Source organism: Engystomops pustulosus, chromosome 2, assembly GCF_040894005.1.
Source record: "Engystomops pustulosus chromosome 2, aEngPut4.maternal, whole genome shotgun sequence".
Lineage (NCBI taxonomy): Eukaryota > Metazoa > Chordata > Amphibia > Anura > Leptodactylidae > Engystomops > Engystomops pustulosus.
In genome coordinates, this window is record NC_092412.1 from 250613582 (window position 1) to 250635918 (window position 22337).

General features: G+C 45.5%; 2 protein-coding genes across 2 annotated transcripts in view; one reads left to right on the forward strand and one right to left on the reverse strand.

Moving 5' to 3' along the window:
* Positions 1-4058: 4058 nt before the first annotated feature.
* On the reverse strand, positions 4059-12264 carry ZBTB21 (zinc finger and BTB domain containing 21). The gene is made up of 2 exons (XM_072138823.1): positions 11994-12264; positions 4059-10360 (listed from the first exon to the last, which is right to left on the reverse strand). The coding sequence occupies exon 2, from the start codon at positions 10345-10347 to the stop codon at positions 7264-7266; it is 3084 nt and encodes a 1027-aa protein (XP_071994924.1). The 5' UTR covers positions 10348-10360; positions 11994-12264; the 3' UTR covers positions 4059-7263.
* Positions 12244-22337, forward strand: part of UMODL1 (uromodulin like 1) — a 51917-nt gene continuing 41823 nt past the window's right edge. The window contains exon 1 of the mRNA XM_072133538.1: positions 12244-12367. The gene's annotated coding sequence lies outside the window, so the exon portion shown is untranslated. The remainder of the gene's footprint in view (positions 12368-22337) is intronic.

A 22337-nucleotide genomic window follows, 5' to 3' on the forward strand; every position in this document is an offset into this window, starting at 1 on the left:
AGGTGTTACAGAGATAGCACCTGGATGCCACCCATACATGGGTAGGGATACCAGTCAGGAGGTACTCGTGTCGCATATGCTAACGCAATGCAGATACACACACTATATAATTGCCGCCAGGGAAGAAGTGTTGATATAACAAATATACAGGCCTTGGTGCAAGGAGTGGATTACAGGACATGACACCACACCTTTCCTACTGTACAGTTCGGTTTAATGGCGTCAGCGACCAACTGTCATACAGCTACATGTTTTGTCTTAGTCCGACACCAACCCAGGTGCCTGTCTCCAGGACCATGGGCGGTTTGTCCCTACACCTCACATAGCCTGCACTTCCCAGAAGTGCCCTTATCCACCTCAGCCCCCTCAAACCATCTGTAGTCGAGCCGAGGGCGGCTCTTTCAATTGCCCCCGGGGTATGCAACACCCTCGCCGATACAATGGCGAGGGAGTGTTTGCGAATACGTCCCAACTGCATGTAATCACATTACACTACATGGTCCTGATAGGACATAGGGGTATTGCAGTGGTGAATCCTGCCTGGCAAGGCAGAGGTTAAGTATTTTGTATGATGCAAGATGCTATTGTCCAATGACCTGTGTTACATCCTGTCCTTTGTAAGCTGAGATGTGATTGGAGGAGCAGCCACCACCTGACCAAAGGGAGGTAATAAAACCCCCTGGCCAGGAATGTTCTGGAGGACTCTGAGAGAAGTCTCTCCCAGATGAGAAGAAGTGAAGAGATCTTCTTTCAGAGAGATTCCAGTGTAGGAGAATCTTAGAGATCAGTGAGTGAGTGAGTAATCTCTGTCTAGCCCATACCAGAGCAGGAAGAGCTTAGCCCCTGCCTCTGAAGAGTGGAGGATAAGACTAGAGTTAGTGTAGTGAGGAAAAGGGGTATCATCTTACCTTTAAAGGTGATACCTGAAGCCCTACAGGACAAGCTGAAGCTTCCTACCAGGACACAGCTACCTCCCAGCCTGCCCTCTACATCCAGGCTGGTGAACTATCTCCTGAGGCTCCCTCCAACTCACATCTCAGCACTCCATCTCCCTGTTAAAGGCACGTTGCTGCGGTTCCTGCCGGTTCAAATAAAGTTGTTTTCTTCAACTTCTGTCTCCGTCTGGTCCCTGCTAATACGGCTGCCTTCATCACCGGCACCCTGTCCACCACACAGAAACTCATCCTCTAGAGACCAAAGGGTTGCCCCAGGAAGATCCGCTATAGCAGCCTCTCCCTCATCATTTCTTGCCAACACCACCCTGCTGGAGACCTGCCAGGCTGTAGGACAGCCCTCCGGTTCCCCCGTACCAAGCACCGTGACGATAGCGTGCTTAGGCCGCAACCGCCAGCCACTCCGGTACCGCGGGCCCCGGCTGTCTCCAGGCCTCACCTCAAGGGCTAGGCCCCGGTGGGGGATGTTGCATATGTACACAGTGACTGCTCCAGCAGCAGAATAGTGAGTGCAGCTCTGGGGTATAATACAGGATGTAACTCAGGATCAGTACAGGATAAGTAATGTCATGTATGTACACAGTGACTGCACCAGCAGCAGAATAGTGAGTGCAGCTCTGGGGTATAATACAGGATGTAACTCAGGATCAGTACAGGATAAGTAATGTCATGTATGTACACAGTGACTGCACCAGCAGCAGAATAGTGAGTGCAGCTCTGGGGTATAATACAGGATGTAACTCAGGATCAGTACAGGATAAGTCATGTCATGTATGTACACAGTGACTGTACCAGCAGCAGAATAGTGAGTGCAGCTCTGGGGTATAATACAGGATGTAACTCAGGATCAGTACAGTATAAGTAATGTCATGTATGTACACAGTGACTGCACCAGCAGCAGAATAGTGAGTGCAGCTCTGGAGTATAATACAGGATGTAACTCAGGATCAGTACATGATCAGTAATGTCATGTATGTACACAGTGACTGCACCAGCAGCAGAATAGTGAGTGCAGCTCTGGGGTATAATACAGGATGTAACTCAGGATCAGTACAGGATAAGTAATGTCATGTATGTACACAGTGACTGCACCAGCAGCAGAATAGTGAGTGCAGCTCTGGGGTATAATACAGGATGTAACTCAGGATCAGTACAGGATAAGTAATGTCATGTATGTACACAGTGACTGCACCAGCAGCAGAATAGTGAGTGCAGCTCTGGGGTATAATACAGGATGTAACTCAGGATCAGTACAGGATAAGTAATGTCATGTATGTACACAGTGACTGCACCAGCAGCAGAATAGTGAGTGCAGCTCTGGGGTATAATACAGGATGTAACTCAGGATCAGTACAGGATAAGTAATGTCATGTATGTACACAGTGACTGCACCAGCAGCAGAATAGTGAGTGCAGCTCCGGGGTATAATACTGGATGTAACTCTGGATCAGTAAAGGATAAATATGTAAATTGATGGGAAATTATAAATAAAGTTACACTACAAATTCGTCCTAAAAAGATGACCCAAAAGAACCCTCCCTTGTTATTGGTTGATTAGTGATCATCTGTCCTCTCAGACCTTCAGGGATCATCTGGTGGAATTGCACAACTTCCCTGCAGTGGCCTCTACAGGTACAATGTAGTATTACACTCTGCCCAATCATATGACCTTTCTGCTCTGCTCTATGGTAAAATTTAGTAACCGCAATCCGTGGAATGGGTGTAGAACAACTTTTTGAACAGAGAAAGAATTTGCTCATTAAAAGGTTTTATTCAAACGAGTCAATTACAAAATAGGAGTCTCATTAAGTGGGAAAAATTCCGAACAATTATGTCATATTATACTTTGTTTAATATAAACCTGATCGATCAATATTTGCACAAATACAAACATTATATAGAATCAACAGCGAAAAAGTTCTAGAACAATAGATAAACCTATCCAGCTCCATTTACAGGATGAAAATCCGTGGATATTTTGGTGCGTTTCGCCAGGACTACCTAGATGGCTACTTGTCCTACCGAAACTATCCAGTGGCCATCGCAACATTCTAATTCCATCACTAGATCGAAACACTTGGGCAATGAGAAGGGTCGCATCATCTGCTATTGATAGAACAGCCCTTTAAGGGTTCATCTTCATGACCACCGCTCTCATCCACTACAATTCAGGGCTTAAGTTCCCTCTATGCCGCTACAATGTGATCTCATCTGCTCTGGAGGACTAGTGTAGGAACACATCCCCCGGGGCCCCCTTTATGTGTGGTAAAGCGCCTCTCCTGACCAGGGGTGGTGCGCGGTAATGCAACTGAGCTCCCTTCATCTCTATGCAGTACCAGCACCAACCATGGGTCAGGTGTGGCGCTGTTTTGGGAAGAAAAATATCCCCTTTTTTCCGCCTCTGGACAAACCCTTTAAATATCAGCTTTAGGAACTGATCTCTTTTTTTCGGTAGGGTTTATTTGGGTAACCGAATCTAGAAGAATAGACCCACCCACATCTATTGCGGCCAAGCAATTCAGTCCACATGAAAACATTTTTTAAAAATTTTTTATGGAATTCCTTGTTCTGGTTCATTTCCGTATCGATGTTAGTTGTCAGTTTTACAAAATATTAAGATTTTTAGGTTAAAAAAAAAAACAAAAAACCTAAAACATTAGATAAGCCATTACATAACCTTCGCTCCCTGGTCCTCACAACGACTGCTGCACTCAGGTCATTAATCTGACTCTATGCATCAGGTGAAACACAGTAAAGGCTAGATCTGCGCTCCGCGGGGGAGGTGCTAGAATGATGCAATCACATAATTGGCCCAGCCCAGGAAGAGAAACTATAGGACGATGTGCCGTGTTATTACCTCTTACACACGGGAGATTTATCAGAAGCTTCTGAGGCAAAACTGTTGTAGTTGCCCATGGAAACCAATCAGAGCTCAGCTTTCATTTTATAACCAGCTGAGGGAAAATGAAAGCGGAGCTCTGATTGGTTGTCATGGGCAACTAGAACAGTTCTGCTCTCACTTCTGATAAATGTGTCTCTCAAACTGCGGAGCCACGTGAGCGTCCAGAGACCCGAAACCCCTGCGTCCCATGGAGCGCAGCGGAAAGAAAATTACACTACGAGGCTGTAGGTGACCCGGTTACTGCTCTGGGCGATACATTGCATCTCTATAAATGTGGGTGTTGTAATCCGCTCATGTGTACAAGCGCCGACCAGGATGTTGTGTAAGGAATTACAGTGTGGAGCTGGTGGTCTAGATGTGGTTTAGGGGCTGTGTACTATGTCACCACAGAGGTTCCATTGTGTACATGAGACTTCACTCCCTTTAAGGGTTATTCTCATCTGGGCATGGACATTTCATTAAATTCATCTGCCATATACATACATTTCTTCAGCTCTTAAAAAATATAATGTAACAGTGTTAAGATAATTTCCTCTAAATGTAAAAACAAGATTGTTGTCCTTGGATACGACCACCGCTGCCAACGTGAGTGCACAAAGAAACAGTCTTTGCACATGAAACGCCAAGGAGTTACCGCACGTGCCACACACTGCGGTAATGAACGCTGAATCCGAGTGGTCGGGCGCTTCAATGACGAATGTGTGGCCACCGCTGCCAAAGTGTGGGGGTGGTCGTGTCCAAAGACAACATGGCTACATTTATACGAAATTATCTTTTCACTGCTAATTATTTTATTAATAATATGCACTTGAGAAATTTTATGTGTTTGGCAGATGACCTAAAATTGAATGCCCAGATGAGAATACCCCAGCAGCAAAAATACCCATTGCTGGTTTTAGGTCGCCAGACCTGGTGCCAGATGCGTTTTAGAGTGGACCTTTCACCGTGTCGCACATGTGGATTATACCATAATGTAGCGGCTGTGGCACTTTGAATTTTCTTTCTAGCCCCCACGGTTGCTGAGATACTAGTCCCAGTGTATGACCGTTGCAATCCACTTCACGGTCAGAGAGGAGGAGCTGGAGCAGAGGTTTGTGTGTTATGATAAATACCAAGATACTAAGAGGATCATAAAACAAGCCCCTCCCTCCTCTGCTCCAGCACCTCCTCTCTGACAGTAAAGAGGATGATAATATCAGACACAGACTGTTCTCTCAGTGTCTTAGTATTTATCATAACACAAAAACCTCTGCTCCAGCTCCTCCTCTCTGACCGTGAAGAGGATTGCAACGGTCATACACTGGGACTAATATCTCAGCAACCGTGGGGGCTAGAAAGAAAATTCAAAAGTGCCCGTAAATCTGGGAAGGAGTCTCTACGAGAGGTTGCAGGTGCATGAAGCAATGCAGGGACAAGAATAACTTTGCTTTTGGTGGTTGGGACAAAGCAGAACTTTAAGGGAAGCCTTAAAGGGGTTCTCAGGAGGTGGAAAAACATGGCTGCAGTCTTCCAAAAACAGCACCACACCTGACCATGGTTACTGCCAGTACTGCAGCTCAGCTGTATAGAAATGAATGGAGCTTAGTTGCAATACCACACACTACCCATGGTCAGGTGAGGCGCTGTTTTTCAAAGACTGCAGCCATGTTTTTCCACCTCCGGAGAACCCCTTTAACTTTAAGGGGGGGGGGGGGGGGCAAGTCACACATTGAAGCCGCCTGCTGCAACCTTGACTTTCTATGGTGGCCAATGTAGACATTGACAAAGAGGCATTACCTGCAACACTACGGGGAGGCCTGGGTATCGAAAAGGTCTTTACCGCTAAATATATCGATGGCCACATCTAAACTGCGTTTTAGTAAGAAACTGAGCGAGCGACATCTTTCTCTTCTACCGCAGAAGAATAAATACGAATGACGTGTAATACTGATGTGACCTGAGAGAGGGACTACAACCAAACGCAAGTCTACCAGAATTTTCGTAAACTCTGTCCATCCATGGCTGCCCCCTTCCGTCCACCACGTATAGCAGCGTAACACAACTACAATACTGTGGCCTCGAGCTCCAGCTGCCATAGGAACAATCCCATATAAAGGGTCTGTAGTCTCAATGGGATCCATAAGATCAGAGACCTTGCATAAGAGGTGAACCCCCTGTTGTATGTAAAGGTTTTAAGAATTTGCACAGAACTCGAAGAACAAGCCTTCAACGCTTTGCCCATGAGAAAGCTTCTTCTTCAACGACCTCAGTATCTATAAGCCAGAACTGCTATACTAAACTTAGCCTGTCGGTCCAGTAGTTATAGGTCCGATCCAGTAATTCCCATGCACATAGAACGAGTTTCGAAACTAACTCCATTGTGGGCCCTAAAACTCATGGTCAAGTTTGGGCTTTCAAACTTGTCAGCGTGTTGGTTGTGCAAAGCCCTGGCTTCCCAAATCCGTCACCTATGTTACGAGCCCCTTCCTCCAGATCGCCATTGCTCCCTACTACAATCAGTATGAGCCAATAATTCATAGTGGAAGGGGGAGGGTTAGAGTCAGGGACACACAGAAATCATAGATAACCCGGACACCTAACCTAACGTTTGCCGGCCCAAACCATGAACCCGTCTGTGACCTACTAGAAACTTCCTTCCTGCAGCTATTGGTAACTATATATCTCATATAAAAGACTAGAGCCAAGTTACGATGAGAGACGGAGAGACTTCAAATTGTGCTTCGTATATTTCATTTCGACTATTCAAAATTTACAGAGTTCCAGTTCCGAAATCCACAAAAAACACACAAACAAAAAAGTCAGGTAAATCGCACACACACAGCATCGGGGCCCAGTCATAGACCTGGGGAATTACCACTGAAAAATTGTGCTACAGAGAATTAAAAAAATAAAAATGCAAAAGGTGACTCGGATCTCCGAAACAGGTGGAATCGGTGCGAAATAGGAAAAAAAAAATTAAAATAACACTACTTTTCAATGCAAATGTATTCTCAGATCTCATACAAAGAGGTTACAGTAAGAGCGAGGCCTTTGTCTTCTCTACGACAAAGGGCGACTACAAAAGAAGCTCCGTCGTTTCATTGGTCAGTTACGACGACGCTACCATCTAACGCGGGTAACCTACGGAGCACAGCATCAGTCCACCGCAACGCTCGTCCCGTCTCAAACTTGAGGTTCTCTAAATTGATTATTGCTAAAAGGTAATAGACCGGGTCATTGTCCACTAACCGGCTTATCCAAGGATCTAGGTTAAATTAAAGTTCCACAAAATATCTGTGTCCGAGGACCACATGCGGGCGGGGAAATGGTATTCGAGTCCAAGAAGGATTAAAGTTTTTTTTGGTGGACTTCAGGGTCTTATTTTGGCTAGGAATGGTTATCTGCCCACCCAACCGCAGCACCATAGGTTCAGTTGTGTGTCTGCTCGTGACTCCATAAACTGAAGGCGGTCTTAAAGGTCCTGTGACACAGCTTACACATAAACTGCCGTTTGAAGGTAATGGCTGATAGAGGTGGAGCGTGGTAGAAGAGGGTATCGGATTCCTGTGGAGCAAACATTTTTTCTGTGGGACTGGGTTTCTCTGGAATGGCTTTGCGCCTCTCTGGGTCTATGGGTTGCATTTTGAGAGGAGGAGGAGGTGGTAGTGCTGGGGGTGGAGGAGGAGGAGGTGGTGGTGGTGGAGGAGGTGGTGGTGGAGGTGGTGGTGATGGGGAGCTAACCGGAGCACTCCCTTCTGGTTCTCTAAAAGCAGATTCTTCCCCCTGTGCCATATGTGACTGAAAGTGACTCCAGAGGCGGAAGTTAGTTCGGAAAGCTTTGTTACACACGTGACAAATGAAAGGTTTGACAGAGCACAGTAGCTCCTGGTGACGCTCTAGCTGCTTGTGAACGGTAAACATTTTGCCGCACTTTTCACATGACCACACCCCGCGTTCAGGCGGCGGTTCATCATCTTTGTGGCCATACATAGCCTCTGTGCCGTCAACCATTTCATCCGAAGGTTCTTCCTTGATTTGCACGTCGAATTGCTTGGAAACGCTGAGATCTTCGGGGAGACAGGTGGAGTCCTCCGAATCAAAGTTCAGATGTTCTGAAGAGTCGCTGTATACCCCGTCATCCTTTGATACAAGAAAGCTATTCCCCTTGCTAGGTTCGGGTAAAGGCGGCAGCCGTGGCATATTGTTGATTTCCCCGTTGTGTTCGAGCAATGGTAGGGAGAAATTTTCCGTCGGGGCCATCGTGTTTTGGTTATGAACTTCTACTTGATGACGCCAAATACTGAAAGACGATTTGAATGTCCTCATACACTCCAGACACGTGAGCTTCTTGTACTCGCACTTTGCATCGTGCTCATTCTTAAGTTCTGGAGTAGCAAATCGAAGGCTACAGTATGGACACAGCGTCGCGTTCCTACACATCCGCTCGTGGTTTCCCTGTTCGACAAATGAAGACAACTTTAAGTTGCAGTGTCTGCATCGAAATACCTCAGCGTCATCTTCTGGACTCTTTGGAGGCGACGGCACTTTAGGCCGTAGTTGTTTGTTGCCGTAGGGAGACTTTTCCCCTGGATGCATTTTGCAGTGCTGCTTAAATTGAGATAAGAAGCGATAAGACTTCCCACAATAGGTACAAGTATAAGCAGATTTACTTCTCGATCTGAGACTTCGTTTCAAGGCTTGTGCTTGGCTACTTGCTGATCCGGCGAAGCCCGATTTGCCTCTTCTCAGCTTATAGATAAGTGCTTTTTTGATTTCCCTTTCTCTTACAATGTCTATTAACTTTCTTTGGAACTTTTCATCCAAGACGCTCTGTGCGCTGGATGCCGGTGACGGGTTCTTCACGATCCCGTGCTGCGTCTGACAGTGCGTCCACACTTTGAAGTTGGTGTGGAACCTTTTGAAGCAAATGTCACACGAGTAAGGTTTCTCCGGGTTGTGGTACATGTTCATGTGACGATTCAGACCTGCCGTCGATCGGAAAATTTTAAGGCAATGTTTGCATTTGAATTTCTTGTCGTGGTGCATCTCTGGTAACGCTATGCTCATTTCATGGCTGTCGTCAGAATCGGAGAAGCGATCGGCAGCTCCGCTTTCTTCCTCCATGTTACCATCCAGCTCTGGAGAACCACTTTCTTTCAGTTTAATTCTTCTGGGTTGGGGTCTTCGATCAGCTGGAAACTTTCTCTTATTAACCCTGATCACAGGGGCCTCCTCCTCCAGCTTGGTAACTCTACTTTGTGCTTGATCCCCCACAGTCACCCGAAGTATCTCTGACGGTTCTGATGCAGGACTATTGGGTTCGGTCTTTATACGAATATCTCTTTCAAGTTCAGAAACGGGTGAGTACGTTGCGGTAGGTCGTATGAGTTCTGATGATTTTTCTCTGTTTCTATCTACAAATCCTTTCAATATGTGCCTACGAGACATCCCACTGGGCACCTCCTCTTTTGTGCTGCCTTTAAAAGAGGAAAGAGTCTCTTGAGGGGAATGAAAATCAGCAACTTGTGAGTAAGCGGGCACCGGGCTGTCCATGGAGAGGGATCTTCTCAGAAGACTCTTAACTAGCGGGCCACTGCGGTCAATCTGTTGGCTTGACGTATTAGTGGGAGGATCTGGGACGCCTCGATAATAGTTCATGTCGTCATCCTCCTCTTTAATTTGTGGACTCACACTTTCAGTGGTTGGTGCAGGAAAAGAGGACTCCAGTGACCCGTAAGATGTTGGCACCATTTTCTTCTTGAACATTTCCAATACGTTTGCCCTTGACAAGCCGGACGTGGCTGGATGGTCCTCATTACCGTCATCGTAGTCATTTTCTTCACAAGTATTCTGGTGTGGGAAACTTTTCCTTTTCGACGAGCCGCTTTGCTCAGAGGCCCCGTGCCACTTCCGTTCAGAAGCCAAGAAGCTGGAGAGAGAGTCAGAGTTTCTCATGTGATGCCGAGCAGAACTCGCTCTTCCTGTAGAAGACGACGGCCTTGATGCCTGACCCTTGTCATGATGTAAATTACCAACATCCCTGCCCAGCGCATCTTTGTTTTGACAGACTATGACGCTCCTTTGTGACGTTCCACCGTCATCCTCTTCGTGGTATCTGGGTTTCTTGCATGAAGAAAACGGCGCTTGAGGAGTTTTGGAAAGGATATTGGTCAGAAAACTGATACCTAGACTGTAGCCCAGTTCTTGTATCGCTGCGAGACTTCCCTTCTCAGAAAACAACGATGAGGAGTAGATGTAGTTTAGGACGTTGTCGAAGGCATCGGCTTCGCAGAAGTCCAGCTGAAAGACGTTTTGCGTCTCGTTGTTTTTGTCCATGAAGAGGCTGTGGAAATATTCGCTGCTCGCAGCCAGGACATTTTTATGGGCTCGAAATTTCTGGTCCCCGACGATGAGGAGGACGTCACAGAGTTGACCTTTCAGCCGCTCCTCATTCAACGCGCTCAGCAGAGAGATGGCGTGAGCCGGATTCACATAATGCAGAAGTCCGTCCATTGTCCCGACTGACCTAAGGGGGGAAGGAAAGAACAATAATCCAGTAACTGTTCTAGGAAGGGCACATTATTATAAATACATCATTACGTAAAGAAGTTTTCTAAGTGCTGTAGAGAAAAATAAAAAATAAAAAATCCAACACTTATTCCACTCAAACTCCAGTACTTCCGTTTTCTGGGCCTGGAGGGTCACGGGGCCCACTGCATCCCATGGGTGGCCTCCTCAGTCCAAACACAACAAAAGTCGACAAAGGCGCAAAAAAACCCACAATTTCTTGCAATGCACAAGAAATTGTTATTATTTTAGTCCTTCTTCGCCAGAAAATCGGCGTAGAAGCACGGACAAATGCAACCCCTTTTTCTTTGAGATATCCAGATAACTGTGATCACGTGGATCCTCGTGCGAAACGTGAGAGCGCGTTCACACTTGGCGTTTTGTTGCGTTTAAAATGCATTACAGACGCTAAGGAGAGGTGATTTGCCTAATAAAATTATTGTTAACATTTGTGTTTACAAAACGCATCATAAAGGCGATGTTAACATAACATATGCGTTTTGTTAACACATGAGTTAACAAATGTAAACAGTAATGTAATTAGGCAAATCACTTCTCCTCAGCTGTTGTAATGCGTTTCAAACGCAATGAAAACGCAGAACAAAACGCAACGTGTGAACGTGTCCTCATAGTAGCTGGAAAACCTAGAGCAGTACTAGGAATTAGAGATGAGTGGGCCGAGTTTGGCCGCGTGTCCCAGACATATTGCTTATCATAGGACTTATCAGCCAGTTCGGCAAATTGACGCAACTAGCTATGGCTATAATTGGCAAGGGGGTGTGGCCGGCAATATATCCGGGTCAGGTGGCTAAACACGTCCATAGGGTCCGCTCATCTTTACTAGGAAGCAGTGATGTCATACAGGTGTCACATGACTGGTCCTGCAAATTGTAGAAGTGCCCATATGTCCTCCCTTTGTGTGTAAAAACTTCAGAAATAAAGTCACTTGAAATTTACACAGTGATGCTGCCCCTTTAAGTATTTTTATGCAATAATTAAATCTATAGAACCATCCAGAATCTGTGACCTCCCCAGCAACTAAAACATCACATTCAGCCACGTAATTGACGAGCCGCCGCCATTATTTCGAAGACAAAACGTAATAGAAACGTAAAAGAAGGGCGACGCAAACATGGCGACGCAGCTGGAGACAAATGAACCCGTTCCAGGGCATTATCCAATCAGAATAGCGAGCTTAGTGTCACATGACATATATAATGGAAAAAAAAAAAAAAAAAAGATACGCTGAGGGAATCTTTACGCAAGCGCAGTAAACTCCCAACGGAATCCTCCAGAACTACTCCACAGCGCTCGCTGGGGGCACTGCGCAGGCGCAAAACGCCGCCATTTTGGCAGGAGCGAGCAAGCAGCGCATGCGCAGTGGCGGCTGTATCAACAGAAGGGTGTGTGGTGGGGGAAAAGGAGGCAGGCGAGCTGACGGCTGCTAGAGGAGGGCGGGAGGCGCGCGGGCAGCTCGGGGAGAGGGGAGAAGGAGCGCAGAGATGGCGCGAGCCCCTCACAGTTACGTCAGGCACACGACGGCCTCATGACAGCAGCTCGGGAGCGGGTTGGGGAAGCCGGGAGACACTTACCGTCACCCCGCGGCTCGCGGGAGGGCTGCCCGTAACGGTTCCGCGCGCTCCGATACGCAAAATGTCATCGGCGCTCTCCTGCCGCCGTGATTCCATCCATCTTGAATTTGACGTCATCCCACACCAGAGATGAGGTCATCGCACGGAACGCTCGTCACGTGTGCGGCGCTCTGATTGGCCCGGCGCGCCGTAGGCGGGGGAGGAGGGGGCGTGGTGAGGCGGAAAGAGGGCGGATCCGGAGCTGCGCCGCGGAGAGTGATGATTGTTGTTGTCAGCGCGCGGCGCCGGGCCCCGGATGTTACCTGCGCGGAGGGCATGCTGGGAGCTGTAGTCCTGTCACATCTGTGGATAAGTCACCACACTGGAGCAGGCGTGTAGGTGTCAGGGCTTTTCCATTTTCACTATCTCTGGTGGCTGCCGGTGAATTGAAATTTGAATTGAATAATCCGCTCGATACAATGTATCTCGGGATCTCTATAGAGATGAGCGGCCGCCATCCACACCGTGATAAAACCAACATAAAGGAGATCCCAGCTCATTGTATTATCCAAGGCTCACAGATTTACGTGACGTCATTGTACACTGAGGTCACGGGAATTACTGATATCACTATGACCTCAGCTTTCCCGGTATCACTATGACATCACAGCTATTCCTGGTATCACTATGACATCACAGCTGTCCTTGGTATCACTATGACATCACAGCTATTCCTGGTATCACTATGACATCACAGCTGTCCCTGATATCACTATGACATCACAGCTGTCCTTGGTATCACTATGACATCACAGCTATTCCTGGTATCACTATGACATCACAGCTGTCCTTGGTATCACTATGACATCACAGCTATTCCTGGTATCACTATGACATCACAGCTGTCCTTGGTATCACTATGACATCACAGCTATTCCTGGTATCACTATGACATCACAGCTGTCCCTGGTATCACTATGACATCACAGCTGTCCCTGGTATCACTATGACATCACAGCTATTCCTGGTATCACTATGACCTCAGCTATTCCCGGTATCACTACGACTTCACAGCTATTCCCGGTATCACCATGACTTCACAGCTATTCCCGGTATCACTACGACTTCACAGCTATTCCCGGTATCACCATGACTTCACAGCTATTCCCGGTATCACTATGACATCACAGCTATTCCCGGTATCACTATGACTTCACAGCTATTCCCGGTATCACTATGACATCACAGCTATTCCCGGTATCACTATGACATCACAGCTATTCCTGGTATCACTGACATCACAGCTATTCCTGGTATCACTATGACATCACAACTGTCCTTGGTATCACTATGACATCACAGCTGTCCTTGGTATCACTATGACATCACAGCTGTCCTTGGTATCACTATGACATCACAGCTATTCCCGGTATCACTATGACATCACAGCTATTCCTGGTATCACTATGACATCACAGCTGTCCTTGGTATCACTATGACATCACAGCTATTCCTGATATCACTATGACATCACAGCTGTCCTTGGTATCACTATGACGTCACAGCTGTCCTTGGTATCACTATGACATCACAGCTGTCCTTGGTATCACTATGACGTCACAGCTGTCCTTGGTATCACTATGACGTCACAGCTGTCCTTGGTATCACTATGACATCACAGCTGTCCTTGGTATCACTATGACATCACAGCTGTCCTTGGTATCACTATGACATCACAGCTGTCCTTGGTATCACTATGACGTCACAGCTATTCCCGGTATTACTATGACATCACAGCTGTCCCTGGTATCACTATGACATCACAGCTATTCCTGATATCACTATGACATCACAGCTGTCCCTGGTATCACTATGACATCACAGATATTCCTGATATCACTATGACATCACAGCTGTCCCTGGTATCACTATGACATCACAGCTATTCCTGATATCACTATGACATCACAGATATTCCTGGTATCACTATGACATCACAGCTATTCCCGGCATCACTATGACATCACAGCTGTCCCTGGTATCACTATGACATCACAGCTATTCCTGATATCACTATGACATCACAGATATTCCTGGTATCACTATGACATCACAGCTGTCCCTGGTATCGCTATGACATCACAGCTGTCCCTGGTATCACTATGACATCACAGCTGTCCCTGGTATCACTATGACATCACAGATATTCCTGGTATCACTATGACATCACAGCTGTCCCTGGTATCACTATGACATGGGAGTGATGGGGCTATATTAAGGCCCCAGCCATAGTAGAGGGTATCGCAAAATAGCCGACATCTGGTGCCTCCACTAAAAAGACGATTCTGACTTGGAGTTGGAAGAACAGCTCCATTATTCGTATAGTGGTCAAACTGTGTTACTGCAGCTCTGCTCACATTCAGTCGGCTCAGGGAGGACTTTAAGCTAAAAAAACCCTTTAATGTCAAATCTACTTGTACTGCTGCCAAGATTCTGCACCTGGATCTCCCACTAAGGTTAATTACATCGTTTAAATGGATTTTCCAAGATTATCGAGTAAAGTGGGAGGGGCAAGAAATAATCACATGACTCACCTGGTAAATCCCCCATTGTTTGGTTACTATCAGTTCATTGGTTCCCCTCAAATTAAAACTATTTACGGTAATACAATGCTTCCGGATGTATTATAGTGTATGCGGCTCCATCCCTTTATGTAGTGCCCCTTATATTATAATATAGTGCCGCACAGAACTAAGCACATACAGAAATATGGCACCAGAACCGGGTTCTGTACAGAAATACCCACCAAAACCGAGTTCTGTACACAAACATACCACTAGAACCAAGCTTCATACAGAGAAACAGCACCAGAACCGAGCTTCATACAGAAATACAGCACCAGAACCGAGCTTCATACAGAAATACAGCACCAGAACCGAGCTTCATTCAGAAATACAGCACCAGAACCGAGCTTCATTCAGAAATACAGCACCAGAACCGAGCTTCATTCAGAAATACCAGAAACGAGCTCCATACAGAAATACAGCACCAGAACCAAGCTTCATAAAGAAATACAGCACCAGAACCGGGTTTCATCCAGAAATACAGCACCAGAACCGAGCTTCATACAGAAATAAAGCACCAGAACCGAGCTTTATACAGAAATACAGCACCAGAACCGAGCTTCATACAGAAATACAGCACCAGAACCAATCTTCATACAGAAATACAGCACCAGAACAAAGCTTCATACAGAAATACAGTCCTAGAACCAAGCTTCATACAGAAATACAGCACCCATATAGAGTTCTGTACAGACATACAGCACCAGAACCAAGCTTAAAACAAGAATAAGGCAACATAATCTGACTCAATACATACATACAGCATCAGAACTGAACTAATATATTGCCTTTTATGAATTATTATAATAGTACATAAATATAGCACCAAAGTAAGCCCCATACAGAAATAAAGTGCCAGAACCCAACTTTGTATAGAAATACAGCCCCAGAACAGCTCCATGCCGATATATAACACCAGAACCAAGCTCCATCCAAAAATGCAGCACAAGAACTGAGTTCTTTAAAGATATATAGCACCAGAACCAAGCTCTGTAAGGAAATACAGTAACAGAACTGAGCTCCATACAGATATATAGCATCAGAACCAAGCTCTGTACATAAATACAACACCAGAACTGAGCTCCATACACATATTTAGCACCAGAACCAAGCTCTGTACATTAATACAGCACCAGAACCAAGCGCTGTACAGAAATACAGCACCAGAACTGAGCTCTGTTCAGAAATACAGCACCAGGGTTCTGCCATAGGTATGTACAGTATGAAAAATTTGGGAAGAAGGAGCAGACGCGGCACATCCTCTAAAACGTAGATCTTTATTGGAACATGTTAAAAAGTTACGGCAGGTAGAGGTATCGCCTACGCGTTTCGAGCACTTCCGTGCTCTTAGTCATGGCCATGACTAAGAGCACGGAAGTGCTCGAAACGCGTAGGCGATACCTCTACCTGCCGTAACTTTTTAACATGTTCCAATAAAGATCTACGTTTTAGAGGATGTGCCGCGTCTGCTCCTTCTTCCCAAATTTTTGAATCTTACCCGCAGTCCAAGCGGTGGGACGCGACTGCACTCCATCACACGTGGCAAACTATACGTGTTCGAATGAATCTCCTCGGTGTGGACCCCCTCCTTAAGAAGTGTGACGAGTGGGTGAGCTGCATAAAAACTCTTTTCTACCTTTTACATATGTACAGTATGACAAATTGTTTTACATATTTATAGATTTCACTAATTTACATATTTACATATAGTCAGTGCCCCTATAATAAAGTAATAGGTACGTTGCTCATTTTGCTCTATAATTAAACCCCTCACGCATCTGGTTCCCTTTCTAGGACCAGCACCTCGCTTGGCTACTTGTTTGAATCCATTAAAATTTGGTTCCTCCATTGATTTGTCATAATTGGAATTTTCTCTTATTCTTGCATCGTCAGGTGGGTGGAGCCAGGACGCCAGCTCCAGCTCAGGACCAACCCATCTGGCAAAGAATGCAGAAACTACCTTAACACTATGCTAATTAGACTCTGTACTGACAGATGGGCGGTCCTGGGGCGGAGCAGGGAGTCAGGCTCCACCCAAATGACTGTACAGTTCCAAAAATATTTACATTGACTGTTTTGGAATAGTGGGGGCTAGAGAGAAAATTCCAACAATTCTGCGATCAGTGGGACAATGGGGGTCATTTACTAAAGGCCCGATTCGCGTTTTCCCTACGTGTTACCTGAATATTTCCGATTTGCGCCAATTTTCCCTGAATTGCCCCGGGATTTTGGCGCACGCGATTGGATTGTGGCGCATCGGCGCTGGCATGCACGCAACGGAAATCGAGGAGCGTGGCCGAACAAAAACCCGACAGATTCGGAAAAACTGCCGCATTTAAAGAAAAAAAAAAAAGTGTTGCGGGACTCGTGCTTACCTTCACTAGGAATAGGCAGGTGTACTTCAGTGCATTACGGGGAACTTCAGCGCAGCAGCGCCACCTGGTGGACGGCGGAGGAACTGCCTTAGTGAATCCCTGCCGGACCCGAATCCACCGCAGAGAACGCGCCGCTGGATCGCGAATGGACCGGGTAAGTAAATCTGCCCCAGTGTCTAAAATCAGGTTTACCCTGACAGTTACCCCATGCCAGGAATGGTCCGCCCCCATTGCACCTGACAGAAATTTTTCGCATATTGGTGCTATTGAGTTAAAAAAAAAGAACATTTTTTATCTACTTCTGCCTTTTGGGGGTCACGGTAGAACATTCTGTAATTATGAGATATTTAATTAGGCGTTTCAGACTAAAATAATCGGAAAATCGGATGTCAAAAACGTCTATAAATAAAAAAAAAAGCACCAGACCGACAATCCATAGACGGTAATTAGAGAAGCGCCACTGCCAGGTTTCCCCGGGTAACGGCGGCCGCTGTCATTACGCGGAGGCCATGGAAAAACAAGTTAATAGGGAGCCCAGGGACCTGCGTGTAGCGTCTTGTCACATGGACGGCGCTGCAGGCGGATCAGCCGCGATCTTCACTCCAGCTCTGCATCTGTCTTATTTCTGAGAGTCTCTCTGTGTTATTCCAGGCAGCCCTCATTAATGTCAGCATGTTTATCTCCTGAAATACTTTGTGCTGCTGGGGACACTGTCTGTCTGTGTCCTTCTACCTCCCCACACGTTGCCCTGCACTCGCTACATCATCCCAAGTGGTCACGTTACTGCCCGTTGTGAGATTATCAGAATAGTCATAACCTGAAATACTCTGAGCTGCTGGCTGATCACAATAAGAGGAGGAGCTGCTAGAGGCAAAGTAGGAGGAGCTGCGGGACACAATATGAGGAGGAGCTGCTGGGGGGGGGGGGCACAATATGAGGAGGAGCTGCTGGGGGGGGGGGGCACAATATGAGGAGGAGCTGCTGCAGGACACCATATGAGGGGGATCTGTTGGGGGGCACAATATGAGGAGGAGATGAGAGGCCACAATATGAGGAGGAGCTGCTGTGGGACAACATTTGAGGGGGATCTGGTGGGGGACACAATATGAGGGGGAGCTGCTGGAGGGAACAATATGAGGGGGATCTGCTGGGGGGCACAATATGAGGAGGAGCTGCTGGGGGGAGGCACAATATGAGGAGGAGCTGCTGGGGGCACAATATGAGGAGGAGCTGCTGGGGGCACAATATGAGGAGGAGCTGCTGGGGAGCACAATATGAGGAGGAGCTGCTGGGGAGCACAATATGAGGAGGAGCTGCTGGGGAGCACAATATGAGGAGGAGCTGCTGGGGGGCACAATATGAGGAGGAGCTACTGGGGGGCACAATATGAGGAGGAGCTACTGGGGGGCACAATATGAGGGGGCTTTAATATAATATAAGTTGGGAGATATGCTGAATATTATTTTGTAGCATAGAATTCATAGACAACACTCCACAGTATAGCTCTATCTATGATCTCCTACAAAATACGCCCCTTTTTCCATCCGTGATGTCTCTCCCAATCCATGACCTCCTCCAATATCAGCCCACTCTATTTCTGAAATACTCTGTGCTGCTGTGGACTCTCTCCTCCAACTATACAATGTTCATTCTGTAAGCTTCCCCCACACTAAACTTCTGCCTCCTCCAATATCGGTGCAGTCAGTGCATCCCTGATCGTGCGGGATCTATCATGAGTGATCCGCCCCCCGCGCTGCACAATCCTGGGAAACTGCTTTTTATAAATCTGTAAATCCAATGGGAAGACGTGAAAGGAAGAAGAGGATTTAATTAGAAACCTCTCCCGGGAGCCATAAAACCAGGTCGTCAACAACACTTCTCATATGTGTCAGTCTCCTGATCCGAGGCCGTCATGCATCATGCAGAGATCCACCTAAAGAGAACCTGTCAGCGGATTTATCCAATTAAACTCCCAGCCCCTAAGGTACAGGATGAAACCTCCTTTCTAGAATTCCCTCTTTCAAGCGAAGTCTCACCCGCTTACCTTTAAAAAAAATTTCCTTCAAAGTTATGTGACCAGAGAAGAGTCATATTTGCCTGAGATGAGTCAAATTTAAAGGCTGCAGCTGGAGAGTCTCACCAGATGCTCCTGTCCTCTGTTCTATGATAGAAACATGGTGTCAAATCTAAGATAAGACTCTCATTTTTCAAATTGCATCAGGTTTGTTGAGAATATGAGCTACAGATAAAGATCCAGTTCCCGCCTATGTCTCTGGTTCTGTAGATCACAGAACCACAAGCCTGATGTTTAATATGACACTAGCAGCAGGCTTCCTGGTGCTATAGAATGGAAGATGGGGGTGTCTGAAATGACCCTCCCCATGAAGCCTTGACTCGTCTCAGGTAAAATATGACTCTTCTCTGCTCATTATCACATGACTTTGGAGGAGAGTTTTTTTTATAGGTAAATGGGTGAGATTTCACATAAAAGAGGGAATTCTAGAAAGGACATTTTATACCTGATCTGAGGGGCTGGTAGTTAATTGGGGGGGGGGGAGGAAACCTGCTGACAGGTTCCCTTTACATCATGGTTTTCTCTCTGATAGATGACAGCTTTGTAAAATATGGAGACCCCCTTTAAGCACTGGATGATGTCATATCCCACCTTCTATCATTATGTATAGTGAGCCCCTCACACATGTGTCCAGGTAACCGGACCTGAGCTCGGCATGTCAGTTCAGTACCGGTTGTCAGCGTTTGGGCCGGACGTTCCAGCACACGCTGCGAGTGTGTACAGGGCCTTAGATCGTTGTGTTATGTGATCTCTTTCGAGTCCCCATGTAATGATTCCTGGATTCAGGGCACTTGATATGGAGGTACACTAGGACACAGCTCATGATAGGTGGGGGCCCCGTTTCAGGTTTGGGGCCCGGTAGCCGCCGCTTACACCTCTGCTCACATAACATGTAATAATAGCAGCTTGTGGTGGAGCCCCAGGTGTCTGCACATGGAATTAATGAGAGCTCACGTTATACCCGGGGGAGCCCCAGGCACAGGTAAACATCCCGCCATCACACAGAGACGCATCATATTCCGCAGGACAGGACCCGAATTTCTTGATTCACTTATTTTATACAACGACGTGAAGGAAGAGGACGATGGAGCGGAGGCCCCTGGGGTACCTGACCCTCCTGTGCATGGCGGCCGGGCTGGGCAGCGGGCAGGGGCTGGGTGAGTTACTATGGGCACCAGTCATTTGGACCTCCCTCATCAGGCACATAAGGGGGGGCTCCGCTCACTTGTATTTTCAGGTTTTTGGGCAAAAATCGTGGATAGGATTTAAATCCCTCAAAACGTTGGAGGCCACCAGTTTTGCTGTATTATACTTAAAGAGATTGTTCTTATTGTGTAGCCCCCCCATGATGTGTAGCCCCTGGTTGGATTGTGATTGTAGTGATAGAGCACAGGGCAGTAGTATTATTTACTGAATAGGGGTATTATTTACTGGATGAAGGCTCAGTATGTGGGTATTTTTATTTTCTATTACTACAGTATGTTTGTTGATTGATTATTAACCCTTTATGGTGGTATTATTTACCGAATGATCACTTTATGTTGATATGGTATGTACTAAATGTGAGCACGGCATGTTATATACTAACTATAAACACTGCATGGTGGTATTATTTATTGAATGATCACTGCATGGTGGTATTATTTATTGAATGATCACTGCATGGTGGTATTATTTACTGAATGATCACTGCATGGTGGTATTATTTATTGAATGATCACTGCATGGTGGTATTATTTATTGAATGATCACTGCATGGTGGTATTATTTATTGAATGATCACTGCATGGTGGCATTATTTACTTAATGATCACTGCATGGTGGTATTATTTATTGAATGATCACTGCATGGTGGTATTATTTATTGAATGATCACTGCATGGTGGCATTATTTACTTAATGATCACTGCATGGTGGTATTATTTATTGAATGATCACTGCATGGTGGTATTATTTATTGAATGATCACTGCATGGTGGCATTATTTACTTAATGATCACTGCATGGTGGTATTATTTATTGAATGATCACTGCATGGTGGTATTATTTACTGAATGATCACTGCATGGTTGTATTATTTATTGAATGATCACTGCATGGTGGCATTATTTACTTAATGATCACTGCATGGTGGTATTATTTATTGAATGATCACTGCATGGTGGTATTATTTACTGAATGATCACTGCATGGTTGTATTATTTATTGAATGGCCACTGCATGGTGGTATTTACTGAATGATCGCTACATGGTGGTATTATTTACATAATGATCACTGCATGGTGGTATTATTTATTGAATGATCACTGCATGGTGGTATTATTTATTGAATGATCACTGCATGGTGGTATTATTTACTGAATGATCACTGCATGGTGGTATTATTTATTGAATGATCACTGCATGGTGGTATTATTTATTGAATGATCACTGCATGGTGGTATTATTTATTGAATGATCACTGCATGGTGGCATTATTTACTTAATGATCACTGCATGGTGGTATTATTTATTGAATGATCACTGCATGGTGGTATTATTTATTGAATGATCACTGCATGGTGGCATTATTTACTTAATGATCACTGCATGGTGGTATTATTTATTGAATGATCACTGCATGGTGGTATTATTTATTGAATGATCACTGCATGGTGGCATTATTTACTTAATGATCACTGCATGGTGGTATTATTTATTGAATGATCACTGCATGGTGGTATTATTTACTGAATGATCACTGCATGGTTGTATTATTTATTGAATGATCACTGCATGGTGGCATTATTTACTTAATGATCACTGCATGGTGGTATTATTTATTGAATGATCACTGCATGGTGGTATTATTTACTGAATGATCACTGCATGGTTGTATTATTTATTGAATGGCCACTGCATGGTGGTATTTACTGAATGATCGCTGCATGGTGGTATTATTTACATAATGATCACTGCATGGTGGTATTATTTATTGAATGATCACTGCATGGTGGTATTATTTACATAATGATCACTGCATGGTGGTATTATTTATTGAATGATCACTGCATGGTGGTATTATTTATTGAATGATCACTGCATGGTGGCATTATTTACTTAATGATCACTGCATGGTGGTATTATTTATTGAATGATCACTGCATGGTGGTATTATTTATTGAATGATCACTGCATGGTGGTATTATTTATTGAATGATCACTGCATGGTGGCATTATTTACTTAATGATCACTGCATGGTGGTATTATTTATTGAATGATCACTGCATGGTGGTATTATTTACTGAATGA

Bases quoted from the DNA above. Each gene is read 5' to 3' on its own strand.
- ZBTB21 (XM_072138823.1), bottom strand. From the start codon at position 10,347: ATGGACGGACTTCTGCATTATGTGAATCCGGCTCACGCCATCTCTCTG.